Source organism: Hyperolius riggenbachi, chromosome 1 (assembly GCF_040937935.1).
Source record: "Hyperolius riggenbachi isolate aHypRig1 chromosome 1, aHypRig1.pri, whole genome shotgun sequence".
Lineage (NCBI taxonomy): Eukaryota > Metazoa > Chordata > Amphibia > Anura > Hyperoliidae > Hyperolius > Hyperolius riggenbachi.
In genome coordinates, this window is record NC_090646.1 from 352,783,556 (window position 1) to 352,802,203 (window position 18,648).

At 45.0% G+C, this 18,648-nt stretch overlaps 1 protein-coding gene across 6 annotated transcripts in view; it reads left to right on the top strand.

Moving 5' to 3' along the window:
• LOC137513307 (small conductance calcium-activated potassium channel protein 2-like) overlaps window positions 1–18,648 on the top strand; it is a 204,040-nt gene that overhangs the window by 161,332 nt on the left and 24,060 nt on the right. For all 6 annotated transcript variants that reach the window (XM_068234121.1, XM_068234124.1, XM_068234123.1 and 3 more), the window contains 2 exons: window positions 6,310–6,437; window positions 11,581–11,650. In XM_068234121.1, the coding sequence (XP_068090222.1) occupies window positions 6,310–6,437; window positions 11,581–11,650 (198 nt within the window). The remainder of the gene's footprint in view (window positions 1–6,309; window positions 6,438–11,580; window positions 11,651–18,648) is intronic.

Genomic DNA, 18,648 nt, shown 5'->3' on the forward strand with positions numbered 1-18,648 from the left:
ATTCCACCAGCGCTAAATTCCACGGAATTCTGAATTCCGGCGGAAAAATTTAAATAATCGCAAATGAAACCTCGTTTATGCTAAATGGTAGCCCATGGGACCTAGTGGCTGTCATTTTTTTTTTTTTTGCAGCAGGAGGTGTCGCTTAAGCTATGGGACCTGGCAGTGGTCCCAATGGCGGTCGTTTTGGCACCACAGGAGGTGTCGCTTGCGCCATGGGACCTAGCGGTGGTCCCATGGCGGTCATGTTGGCGCCACAGGAGGTGTCGCGTAAGCTTTGGAACCTGGTGGTGGTCCCATGGCGATCGTTTTGGCACCGCAGGAGGTGTCGCTTATGCCATGGGACCTTGCGGTGGTCCCATGGCGATCGTTTTGGCACCGCAGGAGGTGTCGCTTAAGCCATGGGACCTAGCGGTGGTCCCATGCCGGTCGTTTTGGCCCCACAGGAGGTGTCGCGTAAGCTTTGGGACCTGGCGGTGGTCCCATGGCGGTTGTTTTGGCACCGCAGGAGGTGTCGCTTATGCCATGGGACCTAGCGGTGGTCCTATGGCGGTCGTTTTGGCACCGCAGGTGGTGTCGCTTATGCCATGGGACCTTGCGGTGGTCCCATGGCGGTCATTTTGTTGCAGCAGGATGTGTCGCGTAAGCTTTGGGACCTGGCGGTGGTCCCATGGCGGTCGTTTTGGCACCGCAGGAGGTGTCACTTACGCCATGGGACCTTGAGGTGGTCCCATGGCGGTCATTTTGGCGTCGCAGGAGGTGTCGAGTAAGCTTTGGGGCCTGGTGGTAGTTCCATGGTGGTGGTTTTGGCGCCGCAGGAGGTTTTGCATAAGCTTTGGGACCTGGCGGTGGTTCCATGGCGGTGGTGTTGGTGCCGCAGGAGGTGTTGCGTAAGCTATGGGACCTGGCGGTGGTTCCATGGAGGTGGTTTTGGCGCCACAGGAGGTGTCGCGTAAGCTTTGGGACCTGGCGGTGGTCCCATGGCGGTTGTTTTGGCACCGCAGGAGGTGTCGCTTATGCCATGGGACCTAGCGGTGGTCCTATGGTGGTCGTTTTGGCACCGCAGGTGGTGTCGCTTATGCCATGGGACCTTGCGGTGGTCCCATGGCGGTCATTTTGTTGCAGCAGGATGTGTCGCGTAAGCTTTGGGACCTGGCGGTGGTCCCATGGCGGTCGTTTTGGCACCGCAGGAGGTGTCGCTTACGCCATGGGACCTTGAGGTGGTCCCATGGCGGTCATTTTGGCGTCCATTTTGGCGTCGCAGGAGGTGGCGAGTAAGCTTTGGGGCCTGGCGGTAGTTCCATGGTGGTGGTTTTTGGCGCCGCAGGAGGTGTCGCATAAGCTTTGGGACCTGGCGGTGGTTCCATGGCAGTGGTGTTGGTGCCGCAGGAGGTGTTGCGTAAGCTATGGGACCTGGCGGTGGTTCCATGGAGGTGGTTTTGGCGCCACAGGAGGTGTCACGTAAGCTTTGGGACCTGGCAGTGGTCCCAATGGCGGTGATTTTGGCACCGTAGGAGGTGTCGCTTATGCCATGGGACCTGGCGGTGGTCCCGTGGTGGTCCTTTTGGCACCGCAGGAGTTGTCGCGTAAGCTTTGGGACCTGGCGGTGGTCCCATGGCGGTGGTTTTTGCATACCTATACAAAATGGTTGGGATAGGTGAGATAGCTAGGGAGCTGGTTGCTAACATAGGATTCATTGTTTTTTGTTAAGACTGTAATTGGTGCTGAAATAATTCCCATTTTCATGCAGAAATCCGTTTGGGTGGTTTTTGTAAGCCTCTGATTGGTGCAGAAATTCCTATTTTCATGAAGAAATCCTGTTGTTTTCACTTTAAACTTCTTCTAGGGGCTTCCTTGTAATTGGCTTACAAAATTCCGCATTCCGCCGGAATTACGCATCGTTCCACGGAATTTCTGCTATAGTGCTATGACAATTCCGTTCCGATGTGACGGAACGGAATCACCAAATTCCGGCCGGAATCGCGGAAAAATGAATTTCGCGGAAAGTGGTGACCATCTCTAATGTCTATGTATGAATCGTGTGGTGCATGTATCATAGTCTAGGGCCAATTTCGGGGGAAGCCAATTAACTTATCTGTTTGTGGGATGTGGGAGGAAACCGTAGTGCCCGGAGGAAACCCACACACACATGGGGAGAACATACAAACTCCTTGCAGAAGTTGACCTGGCTGGGATATGTTGTTAATTATATTTTTCCTCATTGCTTCACTTATTGAAGTCTGTAATTCTGTTTCCCATTTCAAATGGGTACTGTTTGGAGCTTTTTTATTGGGTGTAATAATCTGTAGAGTCTTGGCAGCCTTTTTGGCAGATTAGCTTTGTATAAAATCTAGCTTTCAAAAACCGTGAGGTTATCGGCATTAGTTCCCTGTTTTTTTTTTATTTTGTTTATATAGCTTCTAATTTGTAGATAGCCAAATTCCCGACTAGGCAAATCTTGCATCCCAGCCTCCCCTGAATTAGTATACATACTGTATACATACTGTATATGTACTGTACATAGCGTACCAGACTCTAAAGTCCTTCTCTATACCAACCTTTTTGAACCAACCATCCTTTTTGCCTCAGGTGAGGTTATTATTGTGTGCCAGAAATAATGAAGGTGAAGTACCCAGTTTACCTTTACGCTTAAAGGACTTACGAGGCCAATAATACAGAAAAAAAATAAAAAAAGTTAGTTACCTGCGTCAGCTTGTAAGGCACGGAGGACGCCGTCCGCACCCTCCGTGCCGTTCCGCTGGGTCCCCGCCGCTCAACAGCCCCCCGAACGGTCCCCGACCGCGCGGCCCGGGTCGGGCTCTCCAGACTGTACAAAGATGGCGGCTGGAGCTGCCCGCTGCTGCGCAGTCCGCATAGCCACAAGTGCGGCTGCGCAGCTCTAAGGCCAACCCCCTGATCCACGTAACAGGCTGTTTCTTGTAGCGTGGATCAGGGGGTTGGCCTTAGAGCTGCGCAGCCGCACTCGCGGCTATGCGGACTGCGCAGCCGCGGGCAGCTCCAGCCGCCATCTTTGTACAGTCTGGAGAGCCCGAACCGGGCCGCGCAGTCGGGGACCGTTTGGGGGGTGTTGAGCAGCGGGGACCCGGCGGAACGGCACGGAGGGTGCGGACGGCGTCCTCCGTGCCTTACAAGCTGACGCAGGTAACTAACTTTTTAAATTTTTTTTCTGTATTATTGGCCTCGTAAGTCCTTTAAAGTGAACCAAGCACCATTTTTAGCACCCAGGGAATCTCAATAGCACATGAAAAATGCATGCCAACAATAGGTCTCATTATTAAAATGAACTTCCATTTTACCTTTTATTTAACATTCAAAGTAGTTTTATTAGCCTACTTCAGCAGCCTTGCCTGTCCTTTCCCAGCTGCAAACATTTCAGGAAGCTAATTGTTTTATTGAGGTCATTAACAACAAGTAAACAATACCTTTTCATCAACAGAGGGGGTGGGTAATTAGGACAGTTTCTTCAAAGAGATTTTGTGTGTCAATGGGTCAAGATAGCATCTCTGACTTGTATAAGTAAGGACTGTGAGAAGGGAAGGGGGGAGCATGGCAGCTTCTATGCCAGGGGAAATTCTAGTGAGTGAAAGGGTGGTTAGTTCCCTTTAAGTTGGTCATATAAGTTCTTTAGTGTGGCTATAAAAAATAAACGAGAACAGTCTCTCATAAGATTTTTTAAGTGAAGGAGGATCTATGAGAGTTCTGATTCAGCATCTATTATACGTTGTTCCATATCTACACAAAGGTTCTTGCGGGCTCCTGTTCTCCAATCTATGGCTCGACCCAAATGTGCACAATAATATTTAGGCATATTGGGGATTGCTAGCCCATCAATATTTCTTTATCTGATTAAACTATAGTACCATTCTGGTCTTGATTTTTTTTCCCATATAAACTTCATTACAGTTTACTAACCATCTGGAAGACAATTGAAAGATTTTTAAGAAAGAGGAGTAATATAGCGATAGGTATCATTTTAAAGATAGAGATGCTATCAATAACATTAAGAGGTTTATTTAGAAGTGGGATTACAGCATAAAAAGTGTGAAAGACAAGATTAAAAAAAAGATAAAAAACAAAATATATACAGTAAACATTAGGACACCAACTAAGTATAGCATCTGCTTTCCAGTTATCTTTTGAGGTCAGTATTTAAAGTAAACCAGAGATCAGAAAAAACAAAGAACCGATACTTACCTGGGGCTTCCTCCAGCCTCATAAACAGGCTCAGCCTGGTCCAGTCTGGGTGTTCTGCACATGCGTGGGAGGTCCACACATGCACAGAAGACACATACTGGACCCAACTTAGCCAGTTACCGGGGCTGATCACGGCTGAATGGCAGACTGCGGGAGGACGGCGATGGAATCAGAGGTGTTTATGTGGTTAGAGAAAGCCCTAGGTAAGTATTGGTTCTTTGTATTTTCTGATCTCTAGTACACTTTAAGCTGTTTTCTGGCATAAAGTCAATGAATTACATCAATTAATCAACACCTATAATTATAGTCTGTAAGCAAATAAGCACAGGTCAAAGCAAATGCAAGTGGGTAGTTTCCACCATAGTCTCCACATTTGATGTGCATCCCAACACCAATAAAAGGAATAAGGCTTACCAGCCGCATACAACCCATGTTATAAGGTTGTATGAAAGGCTTATCGTGCCCCAGGTGATCAGGTAGGTTCTCTGAGCTCAAGGGTATGATGTCATCCTCCAGTCAATGTCAAATAAGGTTAGAGAAACCGAGAGCCCAATATAGTGTAGTATGTTCAGCATAAAATTAGTAAAGATAATTAGTGAGAAGAGTATACTCACAAACGGGGGTTACCACAAAGGCAACCACTGTATAGGCAGGTGAGGAGATTAGACCTGTCCTCGCTCAGGATTAAGAAGTCGCTCTCTGTAGATCAGAAAAGGGGTAGATCACCCCTCCACCAGGGGTGGACACGGTACAGCAAATGGGGAACAGAGGCGCCAGCAGGGTAAAAGTGGATAAAACCTTTAAAATTTGCTTAGAGGAAGCGGTAGACTTACCTCCATAAAGCAGACACGAAACCAGAGCCGGGACAATGTCCTTCAGCACCCAAGGCTGAGACACCAAAGTGTGCCCCTCCATCCCTCCCATCCTAGCTGTCACACACTAATTGCTATTAGACTAAGAGGCACCCCAAGGCCCCAAACCCCCCAACACCTTAATCTCTAGTTATCTGGCTTGCAGTCACTGCCATGTATCCCCTTTTCTAATTTCTCTGTGCATCAAACGTAATAGGGGAATGATAGCTGAGTGAGTCGTGCGCCCCCTCCTACACTGCGCCCTGAGGCTGGAGCCTCTCTCGCCTCTGCCTCGGCCTGGCCTTGCACGAAAGACTGTCTGTATAATAGTAATCACATTTATTATATAGTACCCCAAAAGTGCAACGCGTTTCGCAGGCCTTGCTCGCTTCATCAGGCAATAAACGTGGGGACAAACAGAATTTCAGCAGTAGCAGGAGTAACGCCAGTATAGGAGGTATAGCATAAAAAACAACAAGCAGAAATACTAAGTCTAGACTGCTTTATTCTAAGATTATTATTACACCAAATAAAAAGAGCACTTACATACGGGACCCAGAACATGGGTACCCCAAAATCAGCCAGCACACAGGTGCATTTTGATTTCAGGTACCCATGTTCTGAGCCCCATATGTAAGTGCTCTTTTTAGGGGAAGATGAGTGAACCTATGGGATCTTTAAAGAAAGTTGCCACAGAAACAGTAGCAGTTGAGGGCAGTAGTATGTCCACCCAAATCACTTAAGAGATAGCTAATGATATGGGGGGGGGGGGAACCTGAACATATATTACGCTTTCACTCAAGAACCAGGGTACTTTTTTGCACAGGATAAATTGGATACACAGCTAAGTTACTGGAACTGTGATGACCAAAACGAGAATCAATAGGCCAGACTGGGACATGGGAGTGATGACCTGGGCTTTGTTTTTATTTTATACAAAAATGCCTCTAAATGTAACCTAAGCTATTTTGTGAAATTATGAGAACATTTTGTGTTTTTCAAGAAATTTGCAGCAGAATTCAGCAGTTTTGCTCTTTATTACTGGTGGGTATAACCACTTCCTTGTCTCTTTATTATGTTTTTTTTCTACTCAGCATCACTCAAGACCCCCACATGCAAAATGACCTGTCTTTTTTGTTGTTGTTGTTGTTTTGCAACGTTTGTATTACTTTACTTGCTTCTGTCTTCTTGCACATTATTTATTTTATTCTCCTTTTCCCTCTCATTTTTCGTTTTTCCACAGGTGAAAAATGCAGCTGCCAATGTGCTCAGGGAAACGTGGCTCATTTATAAACACACAAAGCTTGTCAGAAAAATTGATCATGCTAAAGTGCGCAAACATCAACGCAAGTTCCTGCAAGCGATTCACCTGTAAGTGAGAGTAGAAGGGAAAGAAAGATGTAAAGGTCAGTCAAGGGGAGAAAGGACATGAGGGTAACAATAAGTTAAAAGCAAAAGAATGGGGGTCAGAATGGAAAGAAAGCAGAGATAACCAGAAAGCTGATGTTTTACCTTGCATTGCAGATTACTTGTTATTACCTCATATTCGGAGTACGGACTGTGAGGTCTCATTTACTGTGTGCACTTCTGTAATGAAAAACACAGGCTATTTTTAAACATGAATTTTAGAGGACTTTGGTTGATTTTCATGCATTTGTTTATATGCGGATAAACCAGAACTGCCAAAATGTCAGATTGGGACGGGACCCCAATAAGCTGTACCACTCTTTGCTAGATCTTCAAACCAAATGTCAAGGTAAAGAATTATGGGTGTTACTTGCAAATTCCATCTGTTTTATGTAGGCAAAACAATAACACTTCATAACACTAGCTAATAACAGTCAGTGACACCTCAGGCAAACATGGCGTGTGGATAGGAAATAATGATATCAGCCTTACTGACACAGTGCACTGGGAGACATCTCAAGCTCACTCCAACCTGGATTATCACAAATTCTTTTTGTTTTAAGAAAGCAAACTTTTGTTTTCCTTATTATAGTGTCTTTAGGTATCTGGATAAGAGCATGCAGTTTAAAACTTAGAGTTGGGCACATTAACTTCAGTGTTCACAGACAATAAGGGTTTGACAGCTAAACTGATTGGCCATCAGTTTGATGTCTGTAGAGGCTTCCTTTTTTCTGTGCCCAACATGCAGGATATTTTCAGCCTGTTGCTTTGTCACCAGGCATTGTAGGGAGGCTCCTACCTCTGTGCCCACTCCCCTTTGCACAAACACTATATGAAAAAACTTGGCCAAGTCAACCATGCATGAACTGTCCCTCGCTGTATGATTATTGGCTGAACAATGGTTTCAGCTGGCAAAACTTTGCAGTCTGTAAGGGGCTTCAGGATTCAAGAGCCATCTGATCTGTGAACCTGGAGGGAATCTCAAAGAGTCCCAAAATATGTTCCTCAGTGATGATAAACATACGCAGTGTTCTATGTTCTAGTTTTTCTGTTGTCACTTATAAATGATCTATTCTGTAAACAAAAGAACTAGAAAACACTGAAAACTTTGTTTAGCAGATGGACAGTGACCAATATTATCCTGTTCATTAACATAATTTTCACTCAGTGGCAGGTATAGTTGCAGTACGTTAAAATCATAAACATGAGCTGTATGTAAGAATACATTTTGTCAGTTCTATATTAAATGTGTAGTATACGTTGCTGGTGTAACTTTTTGTCTGTTTTCCTTTACTACCAGATAAGTCTTACTGAATGTTTTAATGTATTAGCCATACACATACATTCACACTGTTCAACAGCTAAAAATTAGAGATTTCCATTAACAACGCCAACATTATTTGCACTAATTACCGTGTGTAGTTGCTTTTTAACGTTCCCCACCCCCATCCCATGTAATAGTATACACAGAACATAAACATGAAGAAAATGAACGGGAGCTTATACACCTCTGATTTTCCAGAGATTCCTACAGCTGAGGCTTGAAATGGATTCCATGGCAACATGAAAATGCAGCAGCAATGCAGATGAAATGGATAACCAAATCAGTGCTGGGTTTATACAGAGAGGTAGAGGGTTAAATGGTTCTGAACAGGGGTTAATATACTGTCACTGGAACCAGATAAATGGTTTTAGGTTCAAATCCAAATCTTCCAAATGGGATAAGCTTATGAAGTAAAGACCCCTCTGGTTCTTGCAACATAAGTGCTGCCATTTTCTGCATTCACTGCATAGCGATTGTAGAAAAATGTATATGTGACTTGTGTTATTCCACTTAACTCTTGAAATGCATGGTCAGATAGGTCATGAAGGGGTAATGGGGCCTTTTGTTTGTTTCCTCTACTGAGGAACACCCAAACACAAGTTTCTTTCTCGATGGCATGAAGTATTCTCTTTTGAATGAGCCCCTACTACTGGCATCACTCTAATGTGCAAATACAGGAAGTCAAAGTCTAGGGAGATCTATTTAGAAATGCCCCGAGATGTATAACCCCAGGAATTTGACTTCTCCAAATAAAGGTTCTTTGTAGCAATGAAGGACGAGTCTAAGATATTAAGGAAAGTTTGGAAAACGTGTGACTTGAACCTACAAGTTTATAAGCACTTAATAATATTAACATGATGACGTGCCCAGTTATATTTACTGTCATTCTCCTGACAATTCCTTGGTTTGTGTACCGTCCAGATTGTCTGCAGTTTTGTACACCTCAGTCCTGTAAAGTAGCTGTGTTGCATTTTGTTTGGTGTCCTATTTGTGAACAGCAACAACAACAATTATGTTGTGTTTTGTCTTTGTTTTGCTAAATCATCCCCTACCAGAGCACAGAAGTAAGTTCCTTTCTCCATATCCCACCCCACGTCTCCAGCGAGTAACTTCTCCAGGTGTATTGGTGCTTGTCTGCATGGGAGTTGAAACAAATGCAAAGTCGTGGTCTTCATTTCTGAGATCCTTTTGTGGTTTTTCATTCACTAATGAATGAGAAAACCTGGCTTGAAGTTTTTTTCCTTTCTTTGAACTGTGAACATGCTGCTTTCTATAATGAGACAGAGTTTTTTCCAACAGCTGTGGTGCCTGAGAGAATCTCACTGATACTGGGCCCAATTTATTAAGGCATCCCTAGTCCAGAATTCACCAGGAATCTTAAGTCATCCTGGCTGTGAAACTGATCTCAATTTGTTAACTATCGTCTGCTGTTGTATAGTAAGGATTTGCTGCCCTCTCCTGGGCGACATCAGACAAGGGTTTCTGAAAGGTTAGGGAATTTATGTTGAGTAATTGCAGCTGCGTGCATCGTTGCAGTAAGGACCTTTTTACTACATCTTATTTGTCCTGAACTTCTTTATTAAAAAAACGTTGTAACTTCAGTTACATGCATATAACTGCAATCACAATGATCTGCTATGGCAAGGAGTGTAAACTTCTGTATAAAAAAAAAACTATTTCGGTACTTATCCGTTAGCCGGGCGCATCCGGCAGGTGGCGCTAATTACTATTCCTCCTCCAGGCCGACATGGATACTAGGGAAAGATGTAACTCTGGTGGAGTTTTGTCGCCACCTAGAGGATGCGCCCGGCTAACGGATAAGTACCACTATTTCTTCTAAATCAAGGTAAGTCAGTTTTGCAGCATCACTTGAGATCTGTGATGTCTTTCTGGACAGGAGATGCTTTAGTAAATTAGAGCCTTTATATTAGACAGTCTTCAGACATCACTCACAATGATCACATTGTATGAACAGTTCATATGGTCTTAGCATAGTTTAAACTAACAACTTTTTACAATGATTATGATCTGCTAATCAACTGGCACAAAAAGAGGCCTTACCATCCCACAGTGTAACCCCCTTATATTAACATGCTAAATTCAGTGTGGTCGTGTTACATTTTCATTGAAACCAGTCTTTGAGCTTTTCCTAATTGTAGATACAAAACAGGCTCAATAGGGCTGTTGTAGATCTGATCTGACAAGATAAGACTTCCTGTGGAAAAGTGTTATGATCCCTATAAGGTTTTTATGGCTCTTCTATTATTTTGAAGCACTGTTTTTATCTCCTGGTCTAAAGCCCCATACACAAGCTTAACAGCGGTCTTTTATGCAGCACAATTGTCAAACAGCTTTTGTTGTGAAACAAGTTGAACAACCAAAAATAAGTTGCTTGCTATTGTTCACACAACTGATAAGATGTCAATCCAACTGTTGGATTGACTTCTTATTAGTCTTACCAGTTGTGTGAACAATAGCAAGCAACTTTGTTTTGGTTGTTCAACTTGTTTCACAACAAAAGCTGTTTGACAATTGTGCTGCATAAAAGACCGCTGTTAAGCTTGTGTATGGGGCTTTAGTCTACCTATCTCTTAAACCATCAAATTTCTCATTAGCAGGTCACTGATAAGCGAGGTTTAATCTCCCCCCATAGTTAGCAGGAGATCTAACCTTTCCTCGGCCTACTAGAGATGAGCTTTAACAGTTGCTTGATTTCAAGAAGAAATAACATTTATTTATAATCCATTGCAGCTTATACTTTTTTCCTAGTCCCCGTTACAACTGTTGCTCAGTTGGTGTATTTAACAGAGGTCCATTGCCTTTCTGTTGCATAGATATAGAAAGCCAAGACATCTTAGCTATGTGGCCTCACGTGCTTTATAGCTTTTACTTAATTGCTACAAACTAAAAGATGCAAATCAAATCTAATAAAAAAAACCTTTAAGTATGTAGTGAAGATATTTGAGGTGTCTATGCATAGTTTTGTCTCACAGTACCCTGAAACCTGGGCCAACCTAACATGAAAATGTCAGACACCTCTGGAAAGTCACGCTTGGCTCTGCCTCTTCTTTTGCTTCACTGTTGTCCAATCAAACTGCTCAATACAGTGAAAGGTGAAAAGAGATATCTGGGAGATGGAAAAGGGCAGGATGTGTTTAAATCTGCGAAAGAAAGGCAATATATGCACATTATACCAACTCAGATTGTGAGCTCCACAGTTCTCTAAGCCAGAAGACAGAGTACTTGCAGGTACCTTTGCTTATTATTGTGATTTCTGTCAGGTGGCATGGTCTTCAAAGACTCTGCTTCATAATAGCTAGCAGCATACTCATTTTCAAAGGTGGTTGCGGTGGCTGCTCCAGTTTCCCATGAAAGCTCTCTTTTGGAGGCAATGACGATACCAAGGGTAATTCATACTGACGCATGCAAAGATGTTTAACAAACTTTAAAACTCTAACCCATTACAAGATGTGCAACGATGTACAGGCCTTTTCTTAAAAAGGCCCTTAGATATGCTATGCAGATGATATTTTTGCTTGCTCATTTTCAATTAACTTTGCATGATCTAATGCATAAAGATTCTTAACTCTGACAGCACTTAACAGTCCTGTGTTTAGGCCATGCTGGTGTGCTGCAAGGGATGGGGTTATTTTTTAGCTTTGATTTTTTTTTCTTTTTTTTTTGTGAGGAACAACAAACATCAGTTGCTTTGCATGTGTCATGTGACTGGCTGTTTAAAATTCTGGTCTGCCATTGTGAAACTAATTGTTCTGTCACTTGCAGGCTACGCAGTGTGAAAATGGAACAGAGGAAGCTCAATGATCAGGCCAACACACTGGTGGATTTAGCAAAGGTGAGCTGATTAGCAACCATTATTTCCATAGTAAATTTAAAAGCCTGACTGAATTGTAGGTTGATTTTTTCTGTTGTGTCCTAGTATGAACAGGATTGTTATCACTCAATATTTAAATAAGGGTGATCATTTATTATTTGATTTTCGGCATTCATATCCGGCTGATTAAGTCATAAATAATGATTGAATCTGGCAGCTATTGATGGCGCAACATAGCCACCTGAACGGCCATTTTGTTCGGTTTTCGGTCGAAAGGATCAATCAGGACAAATAATATTTATATCACGCTTTTCTCCTGGCAGACTCAAAGCACCACAGCTGCAGCCACTGGATGCGCTCTATAGGCAGTAGTAGTGTTACAGAGTCTTGCCCAAGGATCCTTATTGAATAGATGCTGACTTACTGAACAGGAAGAGGCGAGATTCGAACACAGGTCTCCTGTGTCAGAGGCAGAACCCTTAACCATTACACTATGCAGCCACTTGGCTCAGGCATGCTGGAAAATCACAGTCGCAGAGGATCAATCCAGTGCACGAAGGTAGCTGTTCGATGTCCCCACAGACAACCAGCTAATCTCCCCTCAAAAGTATGAGTACCCCGGGGCATGCTCACCTGTCATGCTGACATCACTACATGGAGCAGTGTCACGTGGTACAGATGCTCACAGGTGAGGACAGGTAAATATGCATCGCTCACCACAAGCCGGGGGGGGGGGAGGGGCTGGACACATACACTTGGAGGAGGAGGCAGCAGCAGTAGGATGATTTCCATACATGCTGAAATCTATTGGAAATCTGTCTGCAGTGTGTGGGTAGGCAGTAGATCCCTGTCTGATCAGATTTAATCAGAGAGGGATCTATCTGGTGGCAGATAAAGAGGTGTATGGGATCCTTTACAGATTACATCTGGCTGGTCTACAGGAGGGGAGGCTCATTGTCACTATATTAATCTGGATAGCCTATTGTAATCTATTGACAGGGTTCTGTAAAGTAACCAAACGCTATTAGACATTTTTAATAGAAGATATTAGATTCAATCAAATTCAATAAAAACATAGAATCTACTGAGAATATAGGGCACTCCCAAATATTATTTGAACAAGACAATGAATTGAGCATTACTTAGGAATGCCTGTGCTTTGGGAAAATGATCCCGGTGGATGCACGGCTCTGGATGTCACATGATCAGGAACAGGACAGAGCTGGACAAAGTGGAGACACCAGGTGGGATCAGGTAAATTAGAACACATAGTTTTGCTGTGCAAATGGTCTGCTAGGCGGTAGGAGGAGGACAGGGCCCCCAAAGGCCCCGGGACCGTGGCTATTGTTATGCCCCTGGTGGATGGCACTCTTGCCTTACAGTATTAGGGTCCCCAGTTCAAATCTAGACCAAGAACGTACCTGCATGCAGTTTGGCTGTCCTATTGTAACGATTGTGGAACTTTCCCCGTGATCAGCGCACAACGCGTGCGCTGACACGGCGGAAATCCTCCACAAGCGTATAATTTGCAGGAACCCAGCAAAAGGTGCTACGCACCCGTAGAGGGAAAATTCCTGTCGGCAGATGGCGCTGGGGAGTGCAGAGGAACCAATCCTCTGTACCTCCACAAATGCCAGACAGGAATTGTACAAAACGCAGAACGCAATCGCAAGAGAGGCAATTGCGAATGAGAATGAGCAAAGGGACAGGTTGTATGTGTGTGTGCCAATCCAGTCGCCACCCCGCAACCGCACACACACAACAGCAGATATGAAATAGGAACGCGATCGCGAGAGGTGCGATCACCAGACAAGACACAAGGCAGATCAGAACAGAATACGAGGTTAGCAAAGGCACAGCAAATAATACAATGAGGAGATACGGAAAATAACAAATGCTAGCTAACCGCGAACACCGCACTCATTCGCAACAGTGCACGCGGTTATGCGCGGTCTCCACGTGATAAGCACAATAGAGACAAGCACGCCTAACTAACCATTAACAGACAAACATGAAACAGAGGACGCGAGCGCTTGCTTAACGGTTACCTCACCGAGCCTCCAGCAAGCGTAGCAGACAGACACACGAAAACAGGGACAAGCGAGAGATAGGATCCACAGCACTAGCGAAAAGTGGCTAGCGCGATCCAAGTACAGAGTAGCAGAACAGAAGGATCCCCAGCGCCAGCGAAAAGTGGCCAGCGCAATCCCAGAAGACAGAACAGAAAGATCCCCAGCACTAGCGAAAAGTAGCTAGCGCAATCCCAGGAGACAGAACAGAAGGATCCCCGGCGCTAGCAAAAAGTAGCTAGTGCGATCCCAGGAGACAGAACAGAAGAGATAGCTGGTAGCAACCGCTGCACCAGCTATACTCCAAGAACAGAGATCAGAACCATTTCCTGTCAACCACCATAGGGACAGGACAATGGCAAACAGGCAAGACAAGACAGAACAGGCAATACAGATAATACAATCCTAACAGCTCTAGGGAAATCTGCCTAGCGCAGATTTAGGAATTACTCTAAGCTGATGTTCAAACAGAGAGCAAGGCTGACACCCCACCAGGAGTGTTACATAGGACGAAATCCTTATGAACAGCGAAGCATTGTGGGAAAGACATAGTACTTATAGTACACGCCTCCAATGAATGTGGCCAGGCAATTTGCATGACAACGTATGCAAATTCCTCTGCAAGCACAAGCTGCAAAACTGACAGAAGCTGTTCTTTCCAGAGTCCTGCAGCATGCAAACCTACACAATGGTCAAAAGGCTGGCTGCCTGCACAGGCAGCTGAGCAAATCATCACAGTACCCCCCCCCCCCCCCTCCAGGGTCGAATTCCAGACGACCCTCAAAACTGCTATTAGCAACAGACTCAAATTGAAGACTCATGAAGGTCAGGACAGCCCGACAAGGTCCAATTCCAGAGTCGGTCCACCCGAAACCGACCTCATCGGAAACAGAAGCCACCGAAACATGCCTATCAGTACCACCAGTCTCAGTATAACACCCATCAGGACTGTGAACGCCAGAGAAGAAGCCATCGACACCCTCCAGACAATACCCACCACCTTCCAAGGAGCGTCCGAAAATGCCAAACCTGCCACAATACCTGTTCGAAGTGTCCCTTACAACACAAAAGCCACCGTTGATCTTATCCAGGGGACCAAGCAAAATTTCTCCCGGAATCTCCCAGAACCTTTTGAAGCTCCACAGAGATCCCAAGAGGGCAGAACAATCACGAGGCTCACATGGAGAATTACCAAGAACCCCCATGGAACCAATGACAATTCTGGATTCAGAATTACGAGGACACCCATCAAGATCAAGACTTTCAGGGACCACTTCTGGGCATGCAAGCAGGCAGGCTAAATCAGAGCATGTCTCCACCGAGGAAGCATCTGAGTACGCTGGTAACCGAGGCACACTTGGGCTTTCTGGGTCACAGAGCACACTGGGGTACACCAGCACAGGAGAAACCTCAGGACATGTCGGGGAACTGCCAACCTCAGAGTCCGGCACGAGGAAACCAAAACCAGAACTGGGCAGAGAATCATCACGAGCAATGGTCTCAAGCACTGGACTTTCAAAAGAAGACTCGGATTCAAATTCGGAAATTTCTGTGACTGTAATATCATCATTGACTACACATGACTGAAGCTCCACCAGAGCTGAAAAGGTAGCCAGCAAGGCAGCAATGCCTACGGAAGAGGGCAACACCTCAGAAAGACTTGGGGGACAGGAGACATCTCCTACAAGTTCTGCACCCTTTGGGAGGAACTCGGAGACCTCCAGAACATCAAACAAGACCTCAGGAACATCATTTTTCAAGTTTTCTAGGAAGGATTCTGAACTATCCATGTTACAGGGCAAAACTGGAACTTTATTTTGTGGACAGGGCAGATGTCCCAGGAATGGTTCCACCATAACCTGAGACTGGATCTCATCATCATGAGGGGAATGTACAGGTATATTTACTGGAACACACACTGACTCCCTAACTTCATTCTCACTGTACCCAGAATTCTGTGTGGCAGTCAAACTAGCCTTAAACTCCAAAACTGCAGAAAAACAAGTAAAAATAGCAGCAATACCTAGACGAGCCTCTAGGGGCAGGGCAGGAGATATTGTACAAGGCAATGTTGACTCATCCAGAGTACAGGGTGGAGAGTCAAAACTTCCCTCAGAGCAAGAAAGGGACTCACAAATGTCAGTGTGATTGGACATCATATTGTTATTCATGGTACAGGGCAGGTTCAGAGAAAGCGTCTCTGAATAAGGCAAAGAGGGTTCAGCATCAGATTCGCAAAACCGAAGCGCTGTCTCACTCTTAGATTCGGCTAACAATGTCGAATCCGAGGAATCAGAACGCAAAACCTGCGAATCAAAATTCACTTTAGGTTGTGAAACTGACGCTTCTATAGCGCAAACCTCCGCGATCTGCGGAGCAGACTGCCAGGCATCTAGGACCGAAACGTTGGAGCAACTGTCCCCAGGCAACGGGCCCTTACAGGTGTGAACAGGGTGAGACAGAGACTCATTTGCAGAAGAAATAGTGACATCAACAGGACAAACTTTATTAGGCATATTAAATTTACTTTTGACGCTGCATAGTCGAGAACTTTTCCCCATAGCAGGGTCACAGACGGAAGATCTCAAAGATCTGTTTCTAAATGACAAAGGATCCCACACATCCTTGAGGAAACCGGCAGACTCATGACGATCACAATCTGCAGGAACATCCGAGAAACAGGCATCAGATCGCACAGATTCAAACTGCACACTGTCAGGAGCGAATCCTTCAGGATTCGCACAGGAATCAACCACAGCGGCACACTCATTTATTTCAGATTGCACAAAGTCAAGACTTACATGCTTTACCCCAGAAAGGCAGGAACAATCATCCGACCACGATGTCTCTTTATTGGAATCAATTGGTTGGTGTGTGTGCAACTCATCCAAAATCGTTTGCCATACATAGATCACCAGATCCACATCATCCTTGTCACATTCATCGGAATCAATCAGAAGGTACATAGAGTCAAGACAAGCATTCAAGACATCTTCGCTTTTTCCGATGTAAAAATCGCAAAAGGCTTTCCAATCAAAATCGAATTCCTCCAGCAAGGCCCCAACATCCCAGGAAGCAAATGGGGGTTCAAACAGGCCAGTATCCAGATAATCTCCATAGGGGTGGAGTTCAGGAAAAAGAACAGATTTTTTAACTGCTTTAATGTAGTGTGCGATCCTACCTATAGCAGGATCCACATAAGCTTTGGATTGGGGCAAAAAAGCCGGAGACGGAACAACATCATTACAAACATCAATAGGAAGTGTTTTATTCCGATGCTTGCGTCTTTTAGTTTTTCTCTTTTTCGCCACTTTGCATGTCTGCTGTTTAAAACCTGAAGTGGCAACAGACACATTGAACTGATTGTCATACTGAAAAGTTTTGCATGGAAAGGAAAGATCAGCTGACTTATCAGCAGCTACACACTCAATCAGAGCAGGTGGTAAGCCAGGCAGTTTAAACCAGTGAGAGAATATCTCTGCAAGCAACTGATACAGATTACCATTCCAAGAATTGATTTTTAACAGATTATATGCCCAGGTGAACAAATCGTCTTTTAAGAGCACATAGGCAAACAGAAGAGCCGACGTGGACGGATCAGAAATCTGAAAGGTGGGATTCAGACAAAACCTCACACATTCAGAAAGAAATTCCGCCTTGGTCTCTGAATTAAGCCTTTTAAAGCTCTTAAAGACACAGGACCCAAACTCGACAAAATCGTACAAATCGGAATTTCCATCCACACTGGGGTTTTGGGTTGGGCTGTTCATACTGTAACGATTGTGGAACTTTCCCCGTGATCAGCGCACAACGCGTGCGCTGACACGGCGGAAATCCTCCACAAGTGTATAATTTGCAGGAACCCAGCAAAAGGTGCTACGCACCCGTAGAGGGAAAATTCCTGTCGGCAGATGGCGCTGGGGAGTGCAGAGGAACCAATCCTCTGTACCTCCACAAATGCCAGACAGGAATTGTACAAAACGCAGAACGCAATCGCAAGAGAGGCAATTGCGAATGAGAATGAGCAAAGGGACAGGTTGTATGTGTGTGTGCCAATCCAGTCGCCACCCCGCAACCGCACACACACAACAGCAGATATGAAATAGGAACGCGATCGCGAGAGGTGCGATCACCAGACAAGACACAAGGCAGATCAGAACAGAATACGAGGTTAGCAAAGGCACAGCAAATAATACAATGAGGAGATACGGAAAATAACAAATGCTAGCTAACCGCGAACACCGCACTCATTCGCAACAGTGCACGCGGTTATGCGCGGTCTCCACGTGATAAGCACAATAGAGACAAGCACGCCTAACTAACCATTAACAGACAAACATGAAACAGAGGACGCGAGCGCTTGCTTAACGGTTACCTCACCGAGCCTCCAGCAAGCGTAGCAGACAGACACACGAAAACAGGGACAAGCGAGAGATAGGATCCACAGCACTAGCGAAAAGTGGCTAGCGCGATCCAAGTACAGAGTAGCAGAACAGAAGGATCCCCAGCGCCAGCGAAAAGTGGCCAGCGCAATCCCAGAAGACAGAACAGAAGGATCCCCAGCGCTAGCGAAAAGTAGCTAGCGCAATCCCAGGAGACAGAACAGAAGGATCCCCGGCGCTAGCAAAAAGTAGCTAGTGCGATCCCAGGAGACAGAACAGAAGAGATAGCTGGTAGCAACCGCTGCACCAGCTATACTCCAAGAACAGAGATCAGAACCATTTCCTGTCAACCACCATAGGGACAGGACAATGGCAAACAGGCAAGACAAGACAGAACAGGCAATACAGATAATACAATCCTAACAGCACTAGGGAAATCTGCCTAGCGCAGATTTAGGAATTACTCTAAGCTGATGTTCAAACAGAGAGCAAGGCTGACACCCCACCAGGAGTGTTACATAGGACGAAATCCTTATGAACAGCGAAGCATTGTGGGAAAGACATAGTA